General features: G+C 57.7%; 1 protein-coding gene and 1 long non-coding RNA gene across 6 annotated transcripts in view; one reads left to right on the forward strand and one right to left on the reverse strand.

Moving 5' to 3' along the window:
- The window catches only part of LOC116556188, a 20,479-nt gene extending 9,418 nt beyond the window's left edge, over positions 1-11,061 (reverse strand). Inside the window, exon 1 of the long non-coding RNA XR_004270879.1 lies at positions 10,697-11,061. This is a non-coding gene — a long non-coding RNA (uncharacterized LOC116556188). The remainder of the gene's footprint in view (positions 1-10,696) is intronic.
- Positions 12-26,760, forward strand: part of BCL9L (BCL9 like) — a 31,080-nt gene continuing 4,331 nt past the window's right edge. For 2 of the 5 annotated variants that reach the window (XM_032285274.1, XM_032285278.1), the window contains exons 1-8: positions 12-397; positions 6,958-7,011; positions 16,094-16,195; positions 17,452-17,837; positions 18,503-18,622; positions 23,819-24,029; positions 24,182-24,266; positions 24,346-26,632. In XM_032285274.1, coding sequence (XP_032141165.1) covers positions 16,170-16,195; positions 17,452-17,837; positions 18,503-18,622; positions 23,819-24,029; positions 24,182-24,266; positions 24,346-26,632 — 3,115 coding nt within the window. In that variant the 5' untranslated portion in view covers positions 12-397; positions 6,958-7,011; positions 16,094-16,169. The remainder of the gene's footprint in view (positions 398-6,957; positions 7,012-16,093; positions 16,196-17,451; positions 17,838-18,502; positions 18,623-23,818; positions 24,030-24,181; positions 24,267-24,345; positions 26,633-26,760) is intronic. The other 3 variants (XM_032285275.1, XM_032285276.1, XM_032285277.1) reach the window with 3 other exon arrangements.

Genomic DNA, 26,760 nt, shown 5'->3' on the forward strand with positions numbered 1-26,760 from the left:
GAAGGAAGGAAGGAAGGAAGGAAGGAAGGAAGGAAGGAAGGAAGGAAGCAAGCCAGGAGGAGGAGCAGGAGCCGGAGCCTTCTGAGGTTCGGGGCCGAGACCCCAGCCCCGCGCCCCGGCCCCGGCGGGTGTGCGCGCTCTCCCGCCGCTGCCCGGCGCCCACGACCATGCTCCACGGTTGGGAGGCAGGAACCCAGGCGCCCAGCGATCCCCGGATAGCCTCTCCCGGGCCGGGCTGGTGTTGAGATCAAGGCGTCCAGGATCAAAAGATCACTGACTGCCCGCCCCCTCTGCATCTCCAACTGGCGAGCAGGAGGACCCCCATTCACACACCGACCGTGACCTGGTCATGGCGTCCAGCTCCGGCCTGGCGTGAGGACCCCCCAATCCGCGTGAGGTGAGGGGTGGGCTGGGGGCAAGGCGAAAGTCATGCCAGGCCAGCAGAGGCGCGAGAAGGGAGATCCAGTCTGAATCGGGGAGGGGGAACACAGTCTGATTGTCTCTTGATCTTTGGCACGTACCCCCAGGCTGTTTAAGGTGTGGGGGATGCCCCCAGGGTCAGTGGAGGCTACTTTTAAGCCCCCAATCAGGTTTGCAGCTCCAGAACACAGTGGGGAGGGCATAGGGGTAGCCAGGGGACCCTGCCACCCTAGCGCAGAGAACAAGGCCGGCCTTGGGCCAGCTGGAGCAGCGAACCTTGCCCTGGGGGCTTCTGGGAGATGTAGTCCCCCTCCCAGGCTCACCAACCCCTTGGGTCTCAGCACCCCCGCCCTCCTCCCCGGGCTGATGGAGCCTCCAGAAGGAGGTGGGTTGGGACTGGGAAGAGCTGGGGGTCACCCTTTTCCCCAGGCACTGCCTATGAGTGGCGGGGGCTGTGACTGAGGAGTCTCTTCTTCCAAGGCTTCTGAGTGATGTGGGCTTGGCTGGGGGGTGGGGCAGTCATACAGTTCCTTGGAGGTGTCCCTGCACTGCTAAGGGGAGGTGGCCCCTGCCTTGGTCCAAAGGAACCCTCGGGGAAGAATGCAGGAAGAGAAGTGAGGCTGAGGCTTCTTGCTTGGCTGGGGTAGGTCCTATTCCAGGGCTACTGGAATTTGCTTTCAGAAGCAACCGAGGGCTACTCTTTTCTGAGAAGGAGAGTGTCCCTCGAAGTCTAGGAGTCTGGAGGGTGTCTCTCTGGAGCAATGAAGCTAGGATCAGCTTCTGTCTGTCTGTCCAGCTTCCTTCCTTCCGGGTTTTTCTGACACCCCCTTCCTCCCTCCTCTTTCTGTCTGTCTGCTGCTTGGGGTGTGTGTCTGTGTCTGTGTCTGTATCTGGGGGAGACTATGCTGTGGGGAGGAAAAGTATTGCTGAGAGAGGTGACTTGGGCATGTGTTTGAGCCCTCAGAAAGGGGATCCAAGGCTCCTTGGATCTTTTGCCCTCACTCTCAGCCTTGGTTTAGGGTGAAAGCTGTCTGTGCACTGTATCTGCTCTAACCCTGCTGCTACCTCTGAGCAGCTTTCTGGATGAGACCGCCAGGGTGAGTGGGCTTCCACTGTCTCCTCCCTCTCTTCTCAGCCTCTCCAGGGAGCAGCCACTTCCGGGCAGGGGCTGCCTTGCTCTTCTGCTGCCTCTCAGCATGGGCCTGGCTGCCTTCTCCGGGTCAGGACCCCAATTTCATGACCCCAGGGGAAGAACATGGTCAGGCCCTGTCTTCCTGGTGTCAGCTCTGAGGCCCTGCTGATAGAGGCTTCAGGACAGGACTGGGGAGAATGGGTAAGAAGGTGAGCAAGGAGAGAGACTGGGAGGCTGGTGCCAGGAAGGAAGGCACTGCCTCCCCAGGTGATTTGGCTCCTTGGCCTTGGAGAGCCAGGTCTGGAAAGCTAGCCTTCTGGCCACCTCCCTCTAGGGGTTCCCTGCTTACCTGTGTTGCTCCTGAGTGGGGTGGAGTGATGGTTCACAGAGGGAGGGGTGCTGGGAGGAGGGTAGAATACCTAAAATCTTGGATCCATAGCCATACCCTGGGGGCTGTCCTCAGGGAACTGAAAGGAGGCTCTAACTGGCCAGAGGGTCCGGGATGGGGCCAGTGGGAGCTCCTGCCAGGGCTGAGGAGCCCATCTGAGTCCCAGACCTGGGGCTAGAGCCAGTTGGAGGGCTGGATGGCCAGGGCTGGGTGGGGAAGGCCAGAGCACTGCAGCTCCTGAGCTGGTGCATGTCACTTGGATCGGCGGCCCTGAAGGCTGCCTAGACTTACAGCCTGGAATTTCCTGCCAGAGTGAGTCTTGTCCCCCGAGTAGCAGGGGTCAGGTGACTGGTGATGGGTTCTGGAGGCTCATATGGAGACTCAGAATGAGTCTCTACTAGGACGGGGAGTCATGAGACTGGGGAGATACTAGATACTACAGGGTCCTAGAGAGGGATTGGCAGTCCACAGGAATCTAGCGCCTCAGTGGCAGTTGTGGACCTACTGATCTTGCTTGTTGAATCTGTGTTGGGTACCCATGACCCTGCTTAGATAGTTCCTGCCTTTGGAGTCCTGGTACCTGGGTGAAGCAGGACCCTAGGCTGGGGGCTCAACTTCCAGACCAGGCAGGACAGTAGCCTCTGGGCAGAGGCCTAGGGGGTGGCAATGTTGGCTCAGCAAGGGCTGGAATGCCTGGCACCTGCTTTAGATTAAAGGAGATGCAGAGCAAAGGGGGGTTGCCTGCCTGTTGGGGGAGTGGCTAGGATGGAGCTCCGTGGAGTCCAGAAGTGGAGTGGGAGGAAAGGACCAGGGTGGCAGGCAGCAGCAGCCTGGGCAGGAGTGGAGGGAGCCACTGTCACCCAGCTCTGCGGCCCCTCCCCCAGGGAGTCCAAGAGGAGGAGCTGGGGGTACCCCCACATTGCCTCTGGTGCCATACGCTGAAGTTCTGTCCCAGCACCCTGGGGTAGCTCTGGAGAGCTGGTGTGTCTAAGTGTCCAGTCTTCCTAGGATCACAAGAGGCCCACAAGGAGGTGGGGGGTCCTTTGGGGTTCTTGTGGTCCTGGTGCCATGCTGGCTGTTTTTGGGGCACCTTGGGTGCTGAGAGTAAGGCATATCAAGACCCTGGGCACCCAGGGGTGACAGGGAAATGGCATCCCTTCCCTCCTTATGCCAGAGCCCTGGGCACTGCCCGGGTGGTGACCTCTGGTGAGGGGAGGGGGCAGAAGAGGGATGGCACCGTGGGAAAGTGGGCAGCCGTGGGAGCCAAGCGGGTACAGGCTGGGTGCCGCGGGCAGGGAGCCTCTGCCAGGCCCGCTCTCCCTGGGGTGGGGCGGCTGTTCCATGGACTGGCTCAACCTGTTGAGCGCCTGGCTGCTCTAGCTTGGCATGTGTGCCCCTGCCTGCCAGCCCTGACAGCTGCCCACCCGTAGCCACAGCGTAGGGGCTGCCCTCAGGGAACTAAAGAAAGGAGGTTCTAACTGGCCAGAAGGGCCGGGATGGGGCTGGTGGAAGCTCCTGCCAGGGCTGAGGACCCCATCTGAGTCCTGTCCTCTAACTCCCAGAGCTGGGGCTGGAGCCAGTTGGAGGGCTAGGTGGGGAAGGCCAGAGCATTGCAGCTCCTGAGCTGGGTGCATGTCACTTGGATCAGCGGCCCTGAAGGCTGCCTGGACTTACAGCCTGGAATTTCCTCTGCCTGGTGCCAGGGCCAGGCCTCCGAGCCCCGCCCCCAGCCTGGCCTGACCTCCCCTCCCTTCCCTCCTGGGAGAGCGTGGCCCGACTTTCCCTGGAGGCTGGGGGAGGGGCAGTAAGGGCATTCTGGCTGCCGTGGGAGGGGCAACTTCTTGGTGTGGGCATGCGTTGCACTGCCTCAGTCTCCCTGAGAGTCCTGCATCCCTGTGGAGAGGAAGAAAGCCTTGGTTCCCAGGGGGATGCCCACAGCCTGCTCTGAGTGCAGGGATGGGGGGGAGGGGGAGGTCCTGGATCCTGTGGAAGACCCCTGACTCCTCCTGCAGGCCCTGGCCGTCTCCTCATCCCCTGTGACCCCTTAGCTTTCCATAACCCACCTTGGGGCTATGCTAGCTCGTGGGAAAGGGGAGCCAGGGTGCCACTCAGAAGGGAAGAAGGTGGTCACCACTGCCCAGGAGTAGGGGAAAGGACACAGACAGGTTCCCTCTGATTCTCCATGCTGAGGGGGAGGGGCGGCCTCCCCTGCCTTCTCACTTTTCCTACCAGTGGCAAAGGCAGAGACCTCTCCTTTGCAGCCCAGGCCCTCCCTGTTTGGCCCTGGACTGGCTCGCCCCTTCCTAACATTGATGTTTTATTCTAGGCCCCCTTCCACCAGGGCTGGGACTCCCTCTGTTCATTCCCGTTCCTCCTCCAATGGCCTAGTAGCCCTGGGTTGGTCCGTCTTCCCCTCCCCCCTCACTCTCCACTCCCCCACCCCCAGCCTCAACTGGGAATGGCCCTGAATCCAGCATTTCCAGCATTTCGAAACCAGGATTGTTTTGAAATCCCTGAGTTCTTCTCCACCCCCTGCAGGCTCCCCTCCTCCCCAGAACATTGCCTTCTAATCTGACTTCACACACTGTGCGCTGCAAGTTTGTGTGTTTGAGTTTGTGTGCTAGCACATGGCTGCGTACTACTTTGTGTAAGTGTGTGTGTGTGTGCGTGTGTATGTGTGTGTGTGTCCCAGTGTGGGTGTATCTTCTGTCAGCAGTTCTGTTTGGCAGTTCTGTGTGATTGGTCGATGTCATGTGTGTTTCTGAGTTCCCCTGGGCTGTCTCTATGAATACGGGAGACTCTATGGGTCTTAAGGGGCCACTCTGGGAGAATTTGGAGTGCTTTTTTGGAAATGTTTTTGGATGTACATCTTTGGGAGTTGTGTCTGTGTTGTAAGTTTCCAGGGTACCTCTGGAGAGTGTGTGTGCTGGGGGCATGTCTTGTCGATGTGTATGTGAGTGTGTGTGCACACATATGCACTTCTCTTCTCTCTTCTCTCCTCCCTGGGAACATGTCTGGGGTGTGTAGTCACAGGTCTCCCCACAGCTTCCTGGGACATGGAGTCCTCTGGCCTTTGATAGGGAAGATTCCTGGAGTGGGGCCAAGGCTTCTGGCAGTTCCGCGGTCCTTGGAGAGAGGAGAGTGGTGCAGTGGAGAGACTGTGTGATGAGCTTTCCCTGGGGACTGGGTTCTCTCCCTCTACCCTTCACTGACACCTAGCACCTTGAAGGGTCCCCATACCACCTGTCCACCCTCTTCTAGTCCTGATTATGCAGTAGTGGTTGTTATAGGGAGACCCAGTGCTCTAAAGGAAAAGGGATGGAGAAAGGGAGTTAACCCCCCACTCTGGGGTCACTTGCTTCATTCAGGGCAAGGAACAGCCAATCACATCAGACCTGGGAGCTTGGTGGCAAATTTAAGGTTCAGAAAAGTTGACTTCTCCAACTAGGAACAAATAGCTGAACAAGAGAAGACGCTCATACTTCCAGCATGAGCAGAAGATGGGGGGGCTGGAATCCAGGCATCTGGGGTGGGGCCAGCTGCCCTTGTAGCCTTGATCGTGGGAAGTCCTTCTTGATGTTTAATCTCATTCCCTCCTACTGCACTTAGACAGTATTCTACGTCAGGGGAGGTTCCTAGGTGTTTTGATTTGGGGCCAAAGCAAGGATGGTGATAGCAGAGTTACATCGGCATGGGATGCAGGCACTAGAACCCCCATAACCTTGCTGTATCTCAGTTTCCCATCCTGGGATCTCAGGCTAGAATGGAATGCTTTCCTCCAGAAGCACAAATCTTGTGACAAATCAGTGAGGAAGCAGAGTTCTGGGGCAGGGGCTGTTTGTGTGAGTCAGAGACCTGTGGAGACAGTAGCAGGAGGTGGACATAAGGATAAGCTGTCCCTTTTACATCCCCACCCCCAGTGGCCTCTGGTCCCAGAGCACAGTGGGAGGAAGGGAGGGGTACAGGTTGGTACAGTGCTCAGTGACCCAGCAGGGGGAGGGCCTTGGCAAGGAATTTTTAGTTTGTTTCTCAATCTCTGTCTCTGAGACATGCACACACGTCACTGCAGACACCTTTAGGAGATGAGCCCAGAAAAGTCATCTAGGTGGCGGAAGGGCAGGGCAGTGCCAGATGGGGCCATGTGGAACCAGCCTTGTGCTGATGGATGCCGGGTGCTGCATGAGCCTCAGAGTGGAAAGCTGAGCCCAGCCAGAGGCCTCCTCCCCAGCAGCCCCCGTCTCAGGTCTGGGAGGAACACAGGCTGGAGAGGGTTAAGTCTGGTTGGCAGGGACACCCCCCCGCCCAGTGCAGTGAGAGAGAGGGAGGGGGGGTTAGCAGCTTGCTCTAGTTGGCGTCTCTCCCAGAATTCTTTGGAAAAGAACTCCCCTTTGACCCCCCAGTACAAACTGAGCCCAGCCACCAGCCTCCCTCCCGCCTGCTGTGGGAGCTTCGCCCAGCCCCCTCCTACTGAACTGCTAAACCAATTCCCTCACCCCAGGGCCTCCCAACCAGACCAGGTCCTCAGGACTTGGCATCTTCAGGGGACCAGGACTATAGCCAAGGAGACCACACAAGGACATAGAATACACAGCCATTCTGTTCCCTGACACAGGATAACCTGGAGGTGGCTGTCGTTAGAATCTGGGGTCCTCCAGCCTCCCCCTCCCTCCCCTCCCCCAGGTCCTCCTGTCAGGTCGTGGGAGTCCTCTGCCTCTCCCCATGGGGCCAAGCTCTAAGGGAGCTCTAAGGTCTTCTAGTGCCTTCTCCTCTCCTGCTTGCAGGCTAGGGAGGGGACGGCATTGGGGGGGTGTAGCTGGGTCAGGCCTGGCTCCCAGCCAATCCACAGAAGTCCTGGCGGGGTGGCAAATGAGTAGCTCAGAGACTTCCTGGAGCTGCAGGCTGTGTGGACGGTGTGTACATGTTTATGTGGTGTGTTTGTTGGGGGGTGCTGGGGTGATGGGAGGAGCAGGGCATAGATTGCTGGAGGGGGCTTCTAGCTTTGACCCTCTCTCCACAGGGAGCCCCCATCCCAGACCACACCCTTGAGCCTGAGCCCGACATTATCTCTGAGGTGAGAGGTCTGTGTGCCCCTGTGTGTCCCTCAGTCTCCCTGATCTCCGTCCGCTGCAGCATCATCCTGGTGTGGCCTCCTGCTTGGCTTTTTGTCTTCTGGGCTCCCTCCTCTTGGCTTTCTGCCCCCACCTCTCCTTTCATTCCCCTCCCTCCAGAAGAGGGAGGTCTCCTCTGGCTCCTGGTGGGCAAACAGCCTGACCTAGAACCCTAAACCCAACCAGGTGGGGAGTGGGGCTGGGGCGGGAGGGGTTAGAGCCCAGCTCCAGTGAGAGTCCAGCCCTTCTCTATCTCAGCAGATCTCACCCCGACCCGCCCCACCCTGCGGGAGGCGAGGAGATTCCACCCAATCGCCCTGGAGGGCAAGGTACGATTTCCTGGTTATCCCAAGTCTTTGCTCCTCCTGGCTGGCTTGGTCTCCTCGGGCTCAGTCCAAGCCAGGGTGGCTACCAGCCATGGTAGTGTGGTTTCTGCCCTGGTCCCCTGGTCCCCTAGCGTACACATTCGTGGGTACACACACACACACACACACACACACACACACACACACACACACGAGGCCAGCCTCTTTCCCTCCGCCAGCCCCCCTTCCTTACTTAGCAACAACTCCCTGAATTCACAACAAACACTCCTGAGGGCTCCCAGTCCGACTAGGGAAAGCTAGAGGAAGCTGGAGCCTGGGAGCAGGCGCTTCTCCTAGACGTCCCCAGGAGGGAGGGGCTTCTCATCCCCTCACCTCAGCCACCACCCTCCCCATTGAAGCCACCCCCCCAGGGACACCGAGGAAGTGGTCCTGCTTTCTACTGAGAAATGAAAGAGATGGGGAGCATTGGACAGGTGTGGCTGAGCAGGTGGGTGGGGGCAGGACTGGGACTCCACCCTCACTGGTGAGCCCCACTTGACCTTTGACCCCCCACCTGGGGCTCTCATGAGCCTGTGGTAGCTCTTGGCAGGGGCTCTGTACTGTTGTCCCGGTGACTGGCCTTATGCCCTCTTCTGACTGGCAGGGACAAGGATGGGTGAGGAGGTAACGGACTGGAGTTGGGCAGGGCTGGGGGAGGCTGCACAGGCCAGGCCAGGCGGGGACCTGGGCTGAGGGAGTGAGGAGCAGTGCTTTCTCTCTGATCTTCCCAGGCAGGCCCCGGGCACATCAGGCATGGAGGGAGAGTGTGAGGAGCCAGAGGGTGGGGCCTGGGCACCCACGCTTTCTTTCGTCATCATTCAGAGGACTGATACCGTGGTGCATCTGGAGTATTGTGAAATGGCCCAGAACCCAGATGCCAGGGTGTCTGAATTCAAATCCTGCTTCTTCTAAGACTGTGGGCCTTAGGCAAGTGATTTCACTTCTCGGCACCTCCCTTTTTTCAGTGGAAAAGGGGATAATAAGAATACTTTCTTCCTATACTGCTCTGAGGATTAAATTAGATGATGCACATGGAGCATTTAGGATACTGAAGTTACTAAGTAAATGCTCAATAAATGTTGGTGATCGTCCTCACTTGATTAATCAGAGCTCTTCACAGGAATTTTTGACCCTCCCAGGGATTTTGGCAGGGAAGAACTGATAGTGAGAAGAGGGAGTGTGGGGGTGGGGAAGAGACAGGTTTTCCAGCACTCCAGATTCCTGGATTCTAATACCCCTCCAGACCCACTGTTTGCTGCCTCCACTTCCCCACCGTTGGTGCCCACTGACATCTTTATTGCAAGTTTGCCAAATAGCCAGGGGCCTGGAGAAGGCCCAGGTTGCTTAGGACACGTCTCCCTGCCTATCTCCAGGCTTCTCAGGGCCAGCCCTCCCTCCCTGAGGCTGTTTGCTCAGTTCAGCTCCAGCACTCCTCCCACTGCCCCATCCCCTGCTGCTCAGCTCTCACCAGGCAAACAAGGCATTCCGTCCTTAAATGGCTTAAATGGCCGCCTCCTCTCCTTCCTGGCCTAGGGGTCAGGGACCTGGCTTGGGGAGAAAAGTGTCAGTGTAAAGCTGTGACCTGGATGGCAGCTGTTAGGAGTCTCTCAGGGCCCTGGGCCCCCGGATTCCCTGTGTCCTGCCTGGGCCTTTCCCTGAGGGGCAGTGCTCAGGCCTGGGATAATGTGGGGAAGGCCTGCCTGGCACCTGCCAGACACAGATGATCGGGAGGGGGCATCCTGGAGCCCAGAAGGGGAGTGGGTTTATATCAGCATCCACAGCGTGCAAGGGACACCCTCCAGAGTCCTTCCCTGAGCTGCAAGGGAGAGTGTGGGCAGTGCTAGGAAAAGTTCTGCCTTTCTGCCTTATCCCTGTGTGCTGGCAAGGGAGAATGCTGAGTGAAGCCTGGGATGACATGGTGGAGGGGCTGAGGCTTGGGAACTTCTGAATGAGCCCAAGAGTGGGCGGCAGGGATGAGGTACCCACAATTAGGTGGGGAAGCTATGCAGACAGGTGGGTAAAATCTTCCGGGTACTAAGTTGCGGTGGAAGTACCTAGGATCCCAAGGCCCCTGGGTCTGAGGCCTGGAACTTGGCTAGCAGGTGCCCTCTCTGGCTTGGTACCAAGAGGGGTAGGCGGATCCCCTGGCCCTGCTTACCATGTCGCTCTGGATCCAGAGAGGACACCTCCCTTCCATGGGCCTGAAGGATGAGGGCTCAGGGTCTGCCTGGGCCATGCCTCACTGCTGGGTTGGCCATGCCGCCTGTGCCCAGCCCCTGGGGCCTGTTCCTTGGGCAGGCTGGGGCTATTTTTGGGATCGGGCTGGGGCTCTGGGGCTGGTTTCAGATGTTCCAGTGTGAACAGGAGAAAATGGGAACAGATGGCTGGAGGGTTCCGATCAGTGGGTCCTGCTGGGCGCAGGTTATTTTTAGGGCCTTGTTAACCCTTTGGGGGCTTGTGGGGCTACCTGAGACATAGAGTCCTCTCTAGCTGAGAAGATAACAGGTCTTCTCCCTGAGCCTTCTACTTTCCAGAACTGCTTGTCAGTTGTTCTTTCTCTCCTAGACTTTTCCTTTGAGATCCATGGCAAGAGAGTAGGCTTAAGCTTTCTTCCAGCCCAGGTACTACAGGGTGACTGCCAAGGGGGCAGGCAGGGAGAAGGGTACCTGGCAGAGTGGAGGCTGGCTCTCTTGAAGATAAATCCCCCTTCACTTGCCTCCTGGGCTTTTGAGACATAGTCCTGAGGCCAAGAGAACGGACAGCCGCCCAGCGCCTCTCTGGGTTCATGTCCTGGGTTTGAGTGTGTCAGTAAGCCCGAGATACCCCAGGAGCTGGCCTCTGAGAGGAGAGCAGAGGAGGAGCCAAGTCTTTGTACTTGGTACGGCTAATATGACGCCCACGGGCCCTATTAGCTTGGACACTCAAAGGGCAAATATCTGGACAGTGCCCACCTTTACCAAAGGCCCACATATTTGGGTGCTATGGCAGGAGGTAAAGATGAGGACATCAAGGCCTGAGGTGGTTTGTTGAGGGCTGATATGTCTTAGGCATTGTGCCAGTTTCACTACTGTTACCTCACTGTATAAAATTATTCTCGTTTTGCAGATGAGGAAACTGAGGCTCAGAGAGACAAAGGGAAGAACAATGCTCCATAGCTGAGAAGGGGCAGGGTGTGATGTGCACTGTCTGACTACAAACTTAGTTGTTTTGTTTTGTTTTGAGACAGAGTCTCGCTCTGTTGCCCAGGCTGGAGTACAATGGCGTGATCTAGGCTCACTGCAACCTCCGCCTCCCAGGTTCAAGCAATTCTCTCTGCCTCAGCCTCCTGAGTAGCTGGGATTACAGGCACCCGCCACCACGCCTGGCTCATTTTTGTAGTTTTAGTAGAGATAGGGTTTCACCATATTGACCAGGCTGGTCTCAAGCTCCTGACCTCAAGTGATCTGCCTGCCTTGGCTTCCCAAAGTGTTAGGAGGCCTGTAATTTGGCCTCTCAAATGCTGGGAGACTTGTAGTGGCTCCTGTAATAAGCGTGAGCCACTGTGCTCGGCTTTTTTAGTTTTTTTCTTTTTTTGAGACTGAGTATTGCACTGTCCCCCAGGCTGGAGTGCAGTGGTACAATCTTGGCTCACTGCAACCTCCACTTCCCATGTTCAAGCAATTCGCTGGCTTAGCCTCCTGAGTAGCTGGGATTATAGGTGCCCACCACCACACCCAGCTAATTTTTATATTTTTAGTAGAGATGGGGTTTTACCATCTTGGCCAGGCTGGTCTTGAACTCCTGACCTCGTGATCCACCCATCTCAGCCTCCCAAAGTGCTGGGATTACAGCCGTGAGTGAGCCATCTCACCTGGCCTTCAAACTCAGTTTCTTATTCCACTGCATCATAATGCCTGCCAGGGCCCCAACCTGAGAAGGCAAGGCCACCAGGCACCAGACCTCCTTTGGAAGCAGCTTTACTGAATGGGTGTGGGAGAGGAGGCCTGGAGACAGGGGACCCTGCCTGTCACTGCTGTCACAATCCCCTAAGCCCTTCTTGCTTGAGGGTGCCAGAACTGACACCAGAAACCCCATGTGGCCTTCCTGTCTCCCCTGCAGAGGATCACAGGCATACATCCTGTCTCATCACCCCCACCCCTCCCAGCCTGGCCCACGTGCCCCTGCATCCTGGAGGGTCATGGCAGTCTGGATGTTAATGTGGGCAGAGCCCATGGGGCCCCCAGGTGCTGTTAGTGCCAAGAGTGTGGGCCAGCAGGCGAGGTGAGGGGCTAGGACGAGGCCTCTGCCTCTGGTCATACCTGGGGAGAGAGGAGAGCGGGCGGGCAGGCGGACGGGCACTGGGTGAGGTCCCACCGTGGTGCACTTGGCTGTGCCAGCAGTCTGCTGCACTCCACTCCTCCCACAATGGCCCCATTGTTCCCAGCAGCCCGGCAGTTTGGAGGAGGTTCCTCGGCCACCCCTACCCCCTTAAATAGGGGCCAGATTAACCCCTTGGAGGACTGAGGCCAGGTGAGGGCCCACAGGGAGCTGCTTTGCCCATCTCTGCCTGTTCTGGGAACCCAGGCTTGGGAAGTTACCTTCTACCCATGTGAACCCAGCACCAGGCCACCTCCTGAGATGGGAGTCTTCACTGGGTAGAGAGTGGCACCTGGACCATCTCCCACCCCTACCCTGGTGCAGGTGCCAGGGGACAGGAAGTACCAGTGGGGTGGAGGGCAGAGACCAGATATATTTGGGCCAGTGGGGCTAATTCCAGCCACCACTGCCTGCCCTACTGGCTTCTGAGCTCCTTTCCTTCCTGTGAAACCAGAGCTAGGTTGGGCCTAGCTCAGGATTTCGGTGGATTTAAAGAGGCAGCACCATCCCTGCCAGCCTGGCTTCCTCTCCCCCTCCCCAGGTAGGGTCTGGGGCAGAGAAGGGACTGGAGAGCTTCTTGCTCCTCCCTCGCCCTGGGCTAACCCCTGGTCCTTGCCTCTGTTGGGGTACCAGGCTTTTGGCACTCCTCTCTCCCAGAGCCTTGGGCGGGTGGGGTGGGCGGGGGTGGGCTGTGGTTTCCTGTGTTGGTTGTTTGTGCCTGGCCCAGAGTGCCCGCCGCCTGCCTGGGCTTCCTGCCCTGTCTTGTTTCCTTGTGCCCCCCACCCCCTCTCCACCCCTCCCCCTGTGGGAGGGAGCAGCTGGGGATTGGGTAGCCGTCTTTGGGGGCACCCCAGTGCCAGGCCATGATTGCTTCCCGAGGCCCAGACACATTGACAATGACTGTAGGAGCCAAGAGAAGCAGGCCTGTCCAAGCAATGCCACTTGTCCCTGCAGGCTCCAGAAGGGACAGTGGGCCAGAATGGGCAAAACTGCCAATTGCCCCCCAGTACCCTGTTCAAAGATCCCAGACTAGAAAGATCTGGGACCAGCAGTTTCCATGGCCCTGTGGAGCTGGGGTTGTGTGACATTACCCTGGGGCTGCAGGTGGGGTGGGGCTGGAAACTCCCAGGGAAAATCTCCCAAGCAAAAATGGCTGATATGCATGGTCTCCTTTGGCACAGGGTGGGGGGAAGTGGGGAGAGCTACTAGGAAGCAGGGCCATGGGAAGGCCCCCTGAGCCTGGAAGTCCCCACACCGAGGGTCCCAGAGCAGCACCTTGGTCCTTGAGCAGATTTCCTGCTGGGCTAAGAATCCTTGACCTCCCCACCCACTGAGTCACCACCTCAGGAAAAGGAAGTGACCTGAGTGCTGGAGAGAGCTTCTGAGGACCAAGGGGTCCTGACACCCAGGAGGAAGGGGATTTGGGACCCTGTCGTCTCAGGCACTGTATCTCCCTGAGCCAGAATCCAAGTATCTCATTTGCCCCCAGCAGGGCCCTGAGCCCTCTCATCACAGGGGCCCCTGGTAGCACAGGGTCATAGACCCTCCAAAACATTTTCTTACTGTCTCTTTGGGGTGTTTTTGAGCAAGCCAGTCAGACTGGTGGGCCAGCTGGTGAGCCAAGCAGAGGCTCCCAATGTGGGGGCAGCTGGAAGCAGACAGGTTGCCACTGGATGTGTGAACGCCTGCCATACCTGTGGTAGCTGTGTGGAGCAGAGTCGGTGTGTCACACCTGGAGGCTCTGGGCATCTGGGCCTTCCTCAGCTCCATCCCCAGGCAGGATCAGGTCCACTTTAACCCTTAGCAACCCTTAGGCTGCCAGCCCCTACCCTCGTGTTACTAGGGGAGGGGATGGGGGTGGCAGGTGGGGGAACGGATGGATATCTCAGGCCCTTTGTCAAGCCGCCTCCTCTCCTCGGGGCGCATTCACTCTCCTGGTATGTGCCTGGCCTTCCACTCAGGTGACTCGCACCTGCTCCCTGTTTGTGAGCTCGCTGCTCCTCCCCACCTTACCCCCTAAGAGGGAGGCAAGGCGTTGTGTTCCCAGAGCCCCATCCCTTTGCTTTCTCCCACCCCAGGGGCTCCTGGCCTGGTACTAGGAAGCCCCCTTCACTGGGTACTTTAAAACTGCACTGGCTGGGATCAGCTGTTTTGCTTCCTGTCACCAGGCCTTCCAGGTATCTTCCTCCGAGACTGTGAGTGTGTGAAGGAGGAGGGGTCTTTGGGAGCTGGGTCAGACTTCTGAGGGGCAAAGGGGGGAGGTGTGAGATGGGAAAGTCCTGACTCATCCACGCTTGACTCAGCTCGCCCTGCGGCGGGGTGGGAGAGAGGGGGTGGAGTCCCGGAGAGGAGGGTGACTGGGAGAGTCTTCTGGGGAGGAGCCTAGGCCTGAATGGCCACTAGAGAGGATTTTTAATAGCCCCTTCCCAAATTCTTACAGGTCCTCAATTTTTGAGGCTGTGAACAGAAGAGGTAGTGAGTGGCCCTTGCCCTGCCCCTGCCCGCTTACGGGGGGCCTGGGCGCTGTGGCCGGAATGTGGGAAGCCTACCTAACTGATGCAGGTTCAGAGGAACAGTCATGGCTGGGGTGGCGAGGTGGGTCACTGCAGTGTCTGGAATGAGGGACCCCACACTGCCACATACTGGTTATGTGACTCAAGGTTACATCACTTCCTTTTCCCAGACCTCAGTTTCCTTGTTGTGAAATGGGGTCGATCCTTTTGAGAATCAGCGAGTAGGTGAAGGGAGAGCCAGAGAGGCATGCCAGCCAGGAGCCGGCTCCGAGCCCTGGTGTGTCCAGTGACTCCAGCCTCTGCCTCTGCTCTTTCCTGGTTGTGATGGAGAAGCTGAGGGTGGCGGGCTGCTTCCCAGGCAAGTCCTGGACTTTGGAACCTTCCCCCAAGAGCCTTCCTCCCCCAGAGACACAGCTGGAGTGGCAAAGGGCAATGTGCCCTAGGGTTAAGTTGGGGTTAGACTCTCCCAGCGTGGCAGGTGGGGACCCCTCACCTCGAGGTCCCCGCCCAGCCTCCAGCAGCCCCGCAGGGAGTAGCAGGAGTGTGCACCGGTGTCTGGCCGGGCCTGTCACCGGGACGAAGCTCCTGGGCCCAAGACTCCTCCCCTTTGACCGGGATCGGCTGCTGGAGGGCGGGTAGGGGAGACGAGGGGGGAGCCAGGGCTGGGGGCGGTTGGGTGAGGCCTCTGTGTTTGTGTAAGTCTGTTGCTGTATCTATGGCCCTGTGCGTGTTTCTTTGTGACTACCAGGCTCAACTTTCTTCGGCTCCCTTGTGGCCGGCCTCAGTCTTTTCATCTGTTCAATGAGTCCGGGTGTTCCCACTCAGCCCTCGGGCAGCCCCGGTGTCTGTCTCCGCGGCTCCCGCTTCGGCCGGCGCTTCCCTGGCCTCTGGCGCGTCTCTAGCTTCCTGGGCTCCGTGCGTGTCTTTGTCTCCCTGTCCACGTGTGAGTTGTGAGTGTGTGTGTGAGTCAGAGTTCGGGTGTCTGTGGGTCTCTGAGCCCCTGCCGGCAGCACCCAGGGCTCGCCAAGCTCTTGCCGGGCCGGCGCGCGCCCAGCCCCTGGCGGGACTTGTCCGTGTATCTGTCCGCGCGCGGGGCCTGGAGAAGCACGCTGCAGTCCTGTCTGCCTCCCGCTCGCTGCCTCGCTGGCTGTCGCTCGCTCGCTCGCTCTGCCTCCCCGCCAGGGCTCTGCCGAAGGGGGCGGGGTGGGGGTGCAGGGCGGGGGGAGGGGAGGCTCCTGCATTCTTGCGGTCGGGGAGGAATCCGAGCCAGCCTTACTGGTCTCCAGAAGAGCCCAGCTGCAGCCCCAGGGCCCCGCCAGGCCTCTCGCTGCCCGCCCGGGCCTGCTGGGATGGGCACGGGCTAGGCCTCGAGCTGGGAACAGGGAGGGGCGTGGCCCCCATCCCGGGCCTCCTCCACGGCTGGAGCGCCCTGGGGGCGGGGCGCGAGGGGTTCCCCACCCTGGGTGAGGGGCGCGTCTGGGAGCGGGAATCCCTCAGGGGGCCTGGGCAGACCTCACGTCCGCCCCACGAGGCACTTTTGCTACCTAGCCTTTTAGTGAATTCTGTCTGTGCCACCCGTCGGGGCGGGGGCTTGCTGGAGACTGCAAGCCCCCTGAGGGCAAGGTGCGGGAGGGATGGGGACAGGGCCGGCCTCCAGGATCGAGATCTCATCTCGTAGTCCTCTTTTTCCAGTGCCACCCCACCCTATCCACCTCCCAAGTCCCAGGGCTGTTGGGTCCTCCCTTCTCCCCTCCCCCTCCTACACCCCCTCCCCAAGTCACGAGTTTTCTCTTTGGGGCTTGTTGCTGCAGTCCGTGCTCCAGTACCGAGTACCTGGCTGGGCCCTGGGCACGCACAGGGGCCGTAGCCCCACTGTGTGTGGGAGCCATGAGGATCCTGGCTAACAAGACAAGGTGTGTGGGTGTCGTGGAGGGCGGGATGTGTGTGTATGTGTGGAGTGCGGGAAGGGAAGGGTCCAGTGGTGATGGGGCCCAAGCTGTGCTGGCTATAGGAGAGGAGCCGCCCTGGGCACTGGCTCCCAGGCCACCAGTGGGCTAAAGGGGTGTTAGCAAGGGAAGGCCTGGCCCGAGGCAGGAGGCGCAGCCAGCCTTAGAGCCTGGGCCCCGGGGGCAGAGGGGACTGGCAGCCAGCTATGCCTGAGGCTTCTGGTCCCTTCTAACTCTTCCCTCCTTAAAATGGTTTGAGCAGACCCCCTCCCACCCTACTGTGGGGTCCGAAGGCGGCCTCTGGCCGCAGTCTAGCTGGAGGTGGGAGCTGGAGTGGGGGGCGGTGCCTGCCTCCCTCCCCCTCCCCGGAGAAGCCGGCAGACAGGGCCAGGCGGCAGCAGCAGGACAGCAGAGCTGAAATAAATCTGAGCTGGTGTGGAATGAGGGGGGATAAATATCCTCTCCCGTGATGTGATCTTTCCAGCGGCTATTAATAGGTCTCCGGGGAGGGGGAGGCGGCGGGGGGAGCGGGCTGGAGCTTAAAGGGCCCGCAGCCTAGGCTGCAGGAATCCTTGGCTTCAAGCTGCACTGCCCATCTGCTTGACACACCGCTCCCCTCCCCCTTTCCTCCTGCTTCTGCCTGCCGGCCTGGCCTACCGGGCCACCCTCCTCAGACCTTCCCCTCCGGCTGTCTGGGCCAGTGGGTACACCCTCGAGTGTGCTTTTCCCCACCGCCCCTGGGGAATGAGAGCTAGGCATGTGCAGTGACCCCCAGGTCCTGTGGCCCTTCTCTGCTGGCGCTGGGACATAAGGGAGTTGAGGTCTGAGACCTTGGAAGGAGTCTGAAGACAGCAGATCTTAGAAGAGAGGATGCTTAAGTCCGATACAGAGGGCAGGGTTGCCACAGAAGCTTGCAGGCTGATGGGTGTTGGGGCTGGGGTGGGCGAATTCTGCCAACTCTAGGCCCTGGTTTCCATTCAAATTGTGGGGGCTGGGGGGTAGAGGGTTTTCTCCATCTCCACTTCCCAAGGTGGATAAGGGCCTCGGCCCTTGTCTGAGGAAGACATGGAGGAGGTAGGGAATAGCTGCTGGTGGTCTTGAGATGCCACCCATTTCCCCCATCCTTCCCCATTATGAGGGGAGGCTGGAAGGGTCAATTAAGCTCTTGGCCTGCCTAGCCCCTAGCAAGGTTAACTTTTCACATCTCTCCTACCTTCTCCCAGGTTACCCCACCCCAGGAGGAGAGAAGCTCCAGGGAGCCCGCCGCTGTCCCCCCGCGGCCATTGCCCCCCTGCCCCAGCCAAGCCAATGCACCCAGAAAATAAATTGACCAATCATGGCAAGACAGGGAATGGCGGGGCCCAATCTCAGCACCAGAATGTGAACCAAGGACCCACCTGCAACCTGGGCTCGAAGGGCGTGGGGGCGGGGAACCATGGGGCCAAGGCCAACCAGATCTCGCCTAGCAACTCAAGTCTGAAGAACCCCCAGGCAGGGGTGCCCCCTTTCAGCTCTCTCAAGGGCAAGGTGAAGAGGGAACGGAGTGTATCTGTGGACTCCGGAGAGCAGCGAGAGGCTGGGACCCCATCCCTGGATTCGGAGGCCAAAGGTACCCCATTTCCCGATCCCTAACACCCTACCATCCCCCATAGTCCAAGGCTCAGATGTTCTGGGACATGACCTCACTGCCCCTTGCTTGTCCAGTCCTCATCCCTCGTTCTTCAGAGTTTCTGCATGGGTACCTTTTAACACCCACCAACTGGGTCATTTGGGATTGGGGTTGGCCATGGTGCCACCCATGCAGGGGCCACACAGAGTGGTCGGACTTCTGGACCCCTTCCCCTCCTGCTTCCCCGTCAGAGCTCCAGAGGGGGAGAGGGAGGTCCTGTGGAATGAGGAGCAGACCCCAGACCCACACACTTCCCAGGAGCCTTCTGGTATCCCGGCTAGTGGGAGCCCTTTGGGAGCAGGCTCTGGGGCCTGGAAGAGTAGCAGCAGCTCCCCCTCCCCCCCCAGCCCTAATTAGAACCAGTTGTGGTTGGGGATTATGCTGTACTTGGTGTTGGGGGGGGAGGGGAGACAGGCATGGGGCTATAGAGAAATCAGAAACAAATGGTGGTGTGGTGGGGGCCACGGGCTGGCGAAGTGCCCACCATGGCCTGGGCAGTGCTCTCTAGGGTGGGGCATCCCAGAGGATGGGTTTGGGAGGGACCCTGGGTGTAGGCGAATTGGGGCCTCTGGGCACTAACTCTCTCCTCGGTCCTGCTTGGGCAGAGGTGGCGCCCCGGAGTAAGCGACGCTGTGTGCTGGAACGGAAGCAGCCGTACAGTGGGGACGAATGGTGCTCTGGACCGGATAGTGAGGAGGACGACAAGCCCATTGGGGCCACCCACAGTGAGTGCCTGCACATGCCAGGGTGCTGTGGCCTGTGATGTGGGGGGGGGGGGGAGCGGGTGTGGACTTGAGAGGACTGAGCCTGGGCAAGAAACAAGGGCCTGGGAGCCCAGGATTTTTCTCTCCCATCCCACCTTTCAGACTCTGTCCCTCCCTGCACTGCAACAGCCTCTCCTCTGCTTTCCAGAGGCTCAGCGACCCCCTCTCCCTAGGACCTTAGATGGGGCAGAATGGAGTGGCCCCCTTCCTGGTCACTCACCTACACCTCTACCCCTGAATTCCTGGCTTATGCTGCCACCTACTGGTTAGTGGAGGGAGGGCGGTAAAGGTCCAGCGTCCCTGGGAGCCGGACAGTTGTTGGTTCTGCTGTGCAAAGAGCCCTGCTAAGCCTGGGTGTGAACTGCCACTTTGCTGTGTCTCTGGTGCCCTTCCCTAACCTCTAATTGACTCCTGGCAAGTACCCAGGGTGTGTCATCAGGACAAGGAATGGGTGTGGAGGGATGCCAACTCCTCCTCTGGTTCTTTTATGGAACTGCCTGTAGTTTGGCCTTCCATGAGTGATGGGGAAGAGCCAGACATCACCCCTGCCCCTGGGAAGCTTGTACACATTTATTTATTTATTTTTCCTTCAATGTTTATATCTTTTTTGAGGGAGAGATGTAAGAAACTAGCCAGAGAGGCTGGGTATGGTGGCTTTCACCTGTAATCCCCACAATTTGAGGGGGCGGAAGCTGGCGGAATACTTGAGCCCAGGAGTTCAAGAACAGCCTGGCCAACATAGGGAGACTCCATCTCTAAAAAAGAGATAGAGAAAGAAAGAAAGAAAGAAAGAAAGAAAGAAGTAAAGAGAGAAGAGAAAGAAAGAAACTAGCCAGAGACTGTTAAACTGTGAACTTCTTGACCATAGCAATTGGAGTTAATTGTCTTCCCCCATAGCCACCACCTCCAGTTCACTTATGTCACATCAGACTGCACCTTTTTTTTTTCTGAAACAGTGTCTCATTCTGTCGCCCCAGCTGGAGTGCAGTGGTGCAATCTTAGCTCACCGCAACCTCTGCCTCCTGGGTTCAAGTGATTCTCCTACTTCAGCCACTCCCCCCCACCACCTGCCCCTGAGAGTAGCTGGGATTACAGGTGTATGACACCATGCCCGGCTAATTCTTTTCTTCTTTTTTTTTTTTTTTTTTGACAGAGTATTGCTCTGTCTCCAGGCTGGAGTGCAGTGGCGCCATCTTGACTCACTTCAATTTCCACCTCCCAGGTTCAAGTGATTCTGTTGCCTCAGCCTCCCGAGTAGCTGGGACTACAAGTGTGCGCCGCCATGCCTGGCTAATTTTTGTATATTAGTATAGATGGGGTTTCACCATGTGGGCCAGGTTGGTCTCGATCTCCTGACTTTGGGAGGCTGCGCCTCAGCCTCCCAACGTGCTGTGATTACAGGCGTGAGCCACCACACTCGGCCTAATTTTCGTAGAGACAGGGTTTCATCATGCTGGCCAGGCTGGTCTCGAACTCCTCACCTTGTGATTCACGCCTTAGCCTCCCAAAGTGCTGGGATTACAGGCGTGAGCACCGCACCCCGCCCAGACTGCACCATTATAGAAACTTTGTGGGTTTTATTTATTTATTGTTTAGAGAGAAGGTCTCTTTCTCTCTGACACCCAGGCTGGAGTGCAGTGGTGTGATCACAGCTCACTCCAACCTCAAACTCCTAAGCTCATGTGATCCTTTTGCCTCAGACTCCCAAGCAGTTGGGACTCAAGCATGCATCACATCTGGATAATTTTTGTATTTTTTGTAGAGACAGTCTTGCCATGTTGCCCAGACTGATCTTTAACTTCTGCCCTCAAGCGATCCTTCTGCCTTGGCTTCCCAAAATGCTGGAATTACAGGAGTGAGCCACTGTGCCTGGCAAACATGGAGAAGTACAAAGTAGAAATTGCCAACATCCTATACTCAAGGCGACCTATACTCAAGGCGACCTATACTCAAGTGACTATTTTATTTTATTCGTACGGCCCTTAGATTCTTTTTTTTTTTTGAGATGGAGTCTTACTGTGTCACCTAGGCTGGAGTGCAGTGGTACAACCTCGGCTCACTGCAACCTCCGACTCTTGGGTTCAAGCGATTCTCTTGCCTCAGCCTCCCAAGTAGTTGAGATTATAGGCATGCACCGCCATGCCTGGCTAATTTTTGTATTTTTAGTAGAGACAGGTTTCACCATGATGGCCAGGCTAGTCTTGAACTCCTGACCTCAAATGATCTGCCCGCCTCAGCCTCCCAAAATGCTGAGATTACAGGTGTGAGCCACCATGCCCGGGCTGCCCTTAGATTTTCTTAAAGAGTTCTTACTGGAGGGGTGATAGAAGTAGACATTAACAGTACTAGTGCTGCCATCAGGCTGCCTGGTTATTTCTGTAAATTTGGGAAACGGCCTCAGTTTCCTCATCTATAAAAATATTATTTATCTCAGGCCAGGCACAGTGGCTCATGCCTGTAATCCCAGCACTTTGGGAGGCTGAGGCTGGTGGATCATGAGGTCAGGAGTTTGAGACCAGCCTGGCCAACATGGTGAATCCCTGTCTCTACTAAAAATACAAAAATTAGCTGGGCAAGGTGGCAGGTGCCTGTTATCTCAGCTACTCAGGAGGCTGAGGCAGGAGAATTGTTTGAACCCAGGAGGTGGTGGTTGCAGTGAGCTGAGTTCGCACCATTGTACTCCAGCCTGGGCGACAGGGCAAAACTCTGTCTCAAAATATATACATATATATATTATTTATCTCATAGGGTTGGTACGAGGAGTAAATGAGGTCATACATGTAGCATGTTGGCTTTTATCATTGCTATTGTACTAGAAAGTTTCTTGTTGGACTAAGCCCTGCCTCTGTCCCCAAGAGCCCCTCATCAGCCCTCACACATTGAGGTCATCTCTCAAGCTCCCCCCAGACTTCTGGCTCTGCTCTCCTGTGTATAATTGGAGAGATAGGGTCCAGAGCAGTACCATTTTGGGGTGGGTCCATCACAGAAACTTTATCCAAAGAGGGCAGCCTGACACTGGGCCCATGGGAAGGTGGTCACTGCCCTGGCTTGATGGAGGCAATTCAGGCAATTTGTCTCCCATTAACTGAGAATGCTGGTACTTACTGTCTGCAGGCCAGGCACTGGGATTTGTTTTCTTGGCATGGGAATGGGCCTACTCACTCAAGACCCATTGTAGATGACCAATTGTAGATTTTTTTTTCCACTCTAAGACTTACAGTCAAGTTTATGACCGTGGAACAAAACTTCTCTTGGTGCTGAGGGTAGCTGGCCTGTCTTGAGAGTGTTTCCAGTATGTCAGCTTTTTCTAACTCTTTTTTTTTTTTTTTTTTTTTGAGACAGAATCTTGCTCTGTCCCCCTGGCTGGAGTGCAGTGGTACAATCTTGGCTCACTGCAACCTCCACCTCCCAAGTTTAAGCAATTCTCATGTCTCAGCCTTCCAAGTAGCTGGGATTACAGGCACCCACCACCACGCCCAGCTAATTTTTGTGTTTTTAGTAGAGATGGGGTTTCACCATGTTGGTCAGGCTGGTCTTGAATTCCTGACCTCAGGTGGTCCACCCACCTCTACTTCCCAAAGTGCTGGGATTACAGGCGTGAGCCACTGTGCCTGACTCTCTGTTTTTACAATTGATTTTTTACTCTGTGACATTGATTTAAACTTACTGTTAAAAAATATATTTCTGCTGCGCGTGGTGGCTCACACCTGTAATCCCAGCAATTTGGGAGGCCGAGGAGGGTGGATCACCTGAGGTTGGGAGTTCAAGACCAGTCTCACCAATATGGAAAAATCCCATCTCTACCAAAAATACAAAATTAGCTAGGCGTGGTTACACATGCCTGTAATCCCAGCTACTCAGGAGGCTGAGGCAGGAGAATCACTTGAACCCAGCAGGTGGAGATTGCTGTGAGCTGAGATTACGCCATTGCACTCCAGCCTAGGCAACAAAAGCAAAACTCCATCTCAAAAAAAAAATATATATATGTGTGTGTGTGTGTGTGTGTGTGTGTGTGTGTGTGTGTGTGTGTATGTGTGTATATATATATGTGTGTGTGTGTGTGTGTGTGTGTATATATACATATATACAAAAATTAGCCGGGCATGGTTGTGGGAGCCTCTAATCCCAGCTACTCAGGAGGCTGAGGCAGGAGAATCACTTGAACCCAGCAGGTGGAGGTTGCTGTGAGCTGAGATTACGCCATTGCACTCCAGCCTAGGCAACAAAAGCAAAACTCCATCTCAAAAAAAAATATATGTGTGTGTGTGTGTGTGTGTGTGTGTGTGTATATGCGTGTATATATATATATATATGTGTGTGTGTGTGTGTATATATATATATATATATACAAAAATTAGCCGGGCATGGTTGTGGGAGCCTCTAATCCCAGCTACTCGGGAGGCTGAGGCAGGAGAATCACTTGAACCTGGGTGGTGGAGGTTGCAGTGAGCCTGCACTCCAACCTGGGTGACAGAGTGAGACTCAGTCTCAAAAAAAAAAAATCTTTGACCTGCCCCCTGTGCAAGGAGGAGGTTAGTGTTTCCATTTTATAGATGAAGAAACTGAGGCTTAGAGGGATGTCTGGTTCATAAAATCACCAAGACAGTGGTGAGGCTGGAGTGAAAAACCATCCATGGTTTGAGTCATCAGCGTGTGCACCCTCTCTGGCTTCTCCCCACCTGGGTCACTAGACTGTGTACACATACACTCACCCAATGTGAGGGCAGCAGAGCTCAGAGAAGGGCTTTGGAATCCCTGCCCTGGGTTCAGTTCTGGCTCTGCACTAGCTGGCTGTGTAACTGTGGGTGAGGAACTTCTTTCCTCCTTTGTAAAGCGGAGTGTGACACATTCCTCCCGGGGTATGTTGATGAGAGGAAATCACACCTGTTAAGTCCCCAGCAGAATCTCAGGCCCGTGGGAGCCTGTGGAAAGGACACATTTTCTCTGTGCCTGCTCTCCACATGGTCACCACTCTTGCCATCCTGGTCAAATAACTAGTCTAAAGCAAGCACTCCTGAAAAGCCACCTGATGAAAACCCCAGATGTTCCTGTAGGCAGGAGCTGTAAGGCTGAGAGTAGCAGTGGGAAGGGGTATCAGCTGGTCCTTCCTGCGTCTGCACCGCTTAGCTCCTCTCCCTCTCCTCCTTCCTCCTGCAGATTGTAATGTAGCAGACCCAGCCATGGCGGCCCCACAGCTGGGTCCCGGCCAAACCACCCAACTGCCCCTCAGCGAGAGCAACGTGCCAGGCGCCCCGCACGGCCCCCCTCCCGGCCTTCGGCCTGATGCCCCTGGGGGTGGGGGCGGGGGCGTTTCCGGAAAGCCTCCCTCGCAGTTCGTGTATGTCTTCACCACCCACCTGGCCAACACGTAAGTGCCTGGTGGGCAGGCTAAGTCTCTCTGCCCAGCACCTCTCAGCCTGGGGTCCCGAGGGAGCCTGTGTAGGGGCAGGGTGGGGTGGGTGAGGGTGGGGCTCCCTCCTGCTCACCTCTCTGAGCTGCTGGTGTCCCCACTCCATGCAGGGCTGCGGAGGCAGTGCTGCAGGGCCGGGCAGACTCCATCCTCGCCTACCACCAGCAGAACGTGCCCCGGGCCAAGCTTGACCAGGTGAGCGTGGCACCTGTGAGCAGCGGGACTGGGCAGAATGTCCTCTTACCTGTCTCATGCTCTCTTTGTCCTTCTGCAGGCCCCTAAAGTGCCCCCCACCCCAGAACCGCTACCCCTGAGCACGCCGTCAGCGGGCACCCCGCAGTCCCAGCCACCTCCACTGCCGCCGCCGCCACCCCCGGCCCCTGGCAGTGCCCCACCTGCTCTGCCCCCAGAGGGGCCCCCTGAGGACAGCAGTCAGGACCTGGCCCCCAATTCGGTGGGAGCTGCCAGCACAGGTGGTGGGACAGGGGGCACCCACCCTAACACCCCGACGGCTACCACGAGCAACAACCCTCTGCCTCCTGGAGGAGACCCCAGCAGTGCCCCCGGCCCTGCCCTGCTGGGGGAGGCAGCCCCCACTGGAAATGGACAGCGCAGCCTGGTGGGCTCAGAGGGTCTGTCCAAAGAGCAACTGGAGCATCGGGAGCGGTCCCTCCAGACGCTGCGAGACATTGAGCGACTGCTGCTCCGCAGCGGAGAGACTGAGCCCTTCCTCAAGGGCCCCCCGGGAGGAGCGAGTGAGGGGGGCCCGCCAGCACAAGGCCCTCCTCCCCCTCAGCAGCCACCCACCGCCCCTCCTAGCGGGCTGAAGAAGTATGAGGAGCCCTTGCAGTCCATGATTTCGCAGACACAGAGCCTGGGGGGCCCCCCGCTGGAGCACGAAGTGCCTGGGCACCCCCCGGGTGGGGACATGGGGCAGCAGATGAACATGATGATACAGAGGCTGGGCCAGGACAGCCTCACGCCCGAGCAGGTGGCCTGGCGCAAGCTGCAGGAGGAGTACTACGAGGAGAAACGGCGGAAAGAGGAACAGATTGGGCTGCATGGGGGTCGCCCTCTGCAGGACATGATGGGCATGGGGGGCATGATGGTGAGGGGGCCCCCGCCTCCTTACCACAGCAAGCCTGGGGATCAGTGGCCTGGAATGGGTGCACAGCTGCGGGGGCCCATAGATGTTCAAGATCCCATGCAGCTCCGGGGCGGACCTCCCTTTCCCGGCCCCCGTTTCCCAGGCAACCAGATACAACGGGTGCCTGGGTTTGGGGGCATGCAGAGTATGCCCATGGAGGTGCCCATGAATGCCATGCAGAGGCCCGTGAGACCAGGCTTGGGCTGGACTGAAGACTTGCCCCCTATGGGGGGACCCAGCAATTTTGCCCAGAACACCATGCCTTACCCAGGTGGGCAGGGTGAGGCAGAGCGATTCATGACCCCCCGGGTTCGTGAGGAGCTGCTGCGGCACCAGCTGCTGGAGAAGCGGTCGATGGGCATGCAGCGCCCTCTGGGCATGGCTGGCAGTGGCATGGGACAGAGCATGGAGATGGAGCGGATGATACAGGTGCACCGGCAGATGGATCCAACCATGTTCCCCGGGCAGATGGCTGGTGGTGAGGGCCTGGCGGGCACTCCCATGGGCATGGAGTTTGGTGGAAGCCGGGGCCTCCTAAGCCCTCCCATGGGACAGTCTGGGCTGAGGGAGGTGGACCCGCCCATGGGGCCAGGCAACCTCAACATGAACATGAATGTGAACATGAACATGAACATGAACCTGAACGTGCAGATGACCCCTCAGCAGCAGATGCTGATGTCGCAGAAGATGCGGGGCCCCGGGGACATGATGGGACCCCAGGGCCTCAGTCCTGAGGAGATGGCCCGGGTTCGGGCCCAGAACAGCAGTGGCGTGATGGGCGGCCCGCAGAAGATGCTGATGCCTTCACAGTTTCCCAACCAGGGCCAGCAGGGATTCTCTGGGGGCCAGGGACCCTACCAAGCCATGTCCCAGGACATGGGCAATACCCAAGACATGTTCAGCCCTGACCAGAGCTCAATGCCCATGAGCAACGTGGGCACCACCCGGCTCAGCCACATGCCTCTGCCCCCTGCATCCAATCCTCCCGCGACCGTGCATTCAGCCCCAAATCGGGGGCTAGGCAGGCGGCCTTCGGACCTCACCATCAGTATTAATCAGATGGGCTCACCCGGCATGGGGCACTTGAAGTCGCCTACTCTTAGCCAGGTGCACTCACCCCTGGTCACCTCGCCCTCTGCCAACCTCAAGTCACCCCAGACTCCCTCACAGATGGTGCCCTTGCCTTCCGCCAACCCGCCAGGACCTCTCAAGTCGCCCCAGGTCCTCAGCTCCTCCCTCAGTGTCCGTTCGCCCACTGGCTCGCCCAGCAGGCTCAAGTCTCCCTCCATGGCGGTGCCTTCTCCAGGCTGGGTTGCCTCACCCAAGACGGCCATGCCCAGCCCTGGGGTCTCCCAGAACAAGCAGCCGCCTCTCACCATGAACTCTTCCACCACCCTGAGCAACATGGAACAGGGTGAGTCCGTTGCACAGGAAGGCGCTGAGTGCTGATACTGGGAGCCTCTGAGACGGGTGTGTCCCTGCTGGGGCTGGGCAGTGAGTCAAGGCCTCTGTACTAGGGCCCCAGAGGTGGATGGCTCTGCT

Source organism: Sapajus apella, unplaced genomic scaffold, assembly GCF_009761245.1.
Source record: "Sapajus apella isolate SASKATOON/1434 unplaced genomic scaffold, GSC_monkey_1.0 scaffold16, whole genome shotgun sequence".
NCBI classification, from domain to species: domain Eukaryota; kingdom Metazoa; phylum Chordata; class Mammalia; order Primates; family Cebidae; genus Sapajus; species Sapajus apella.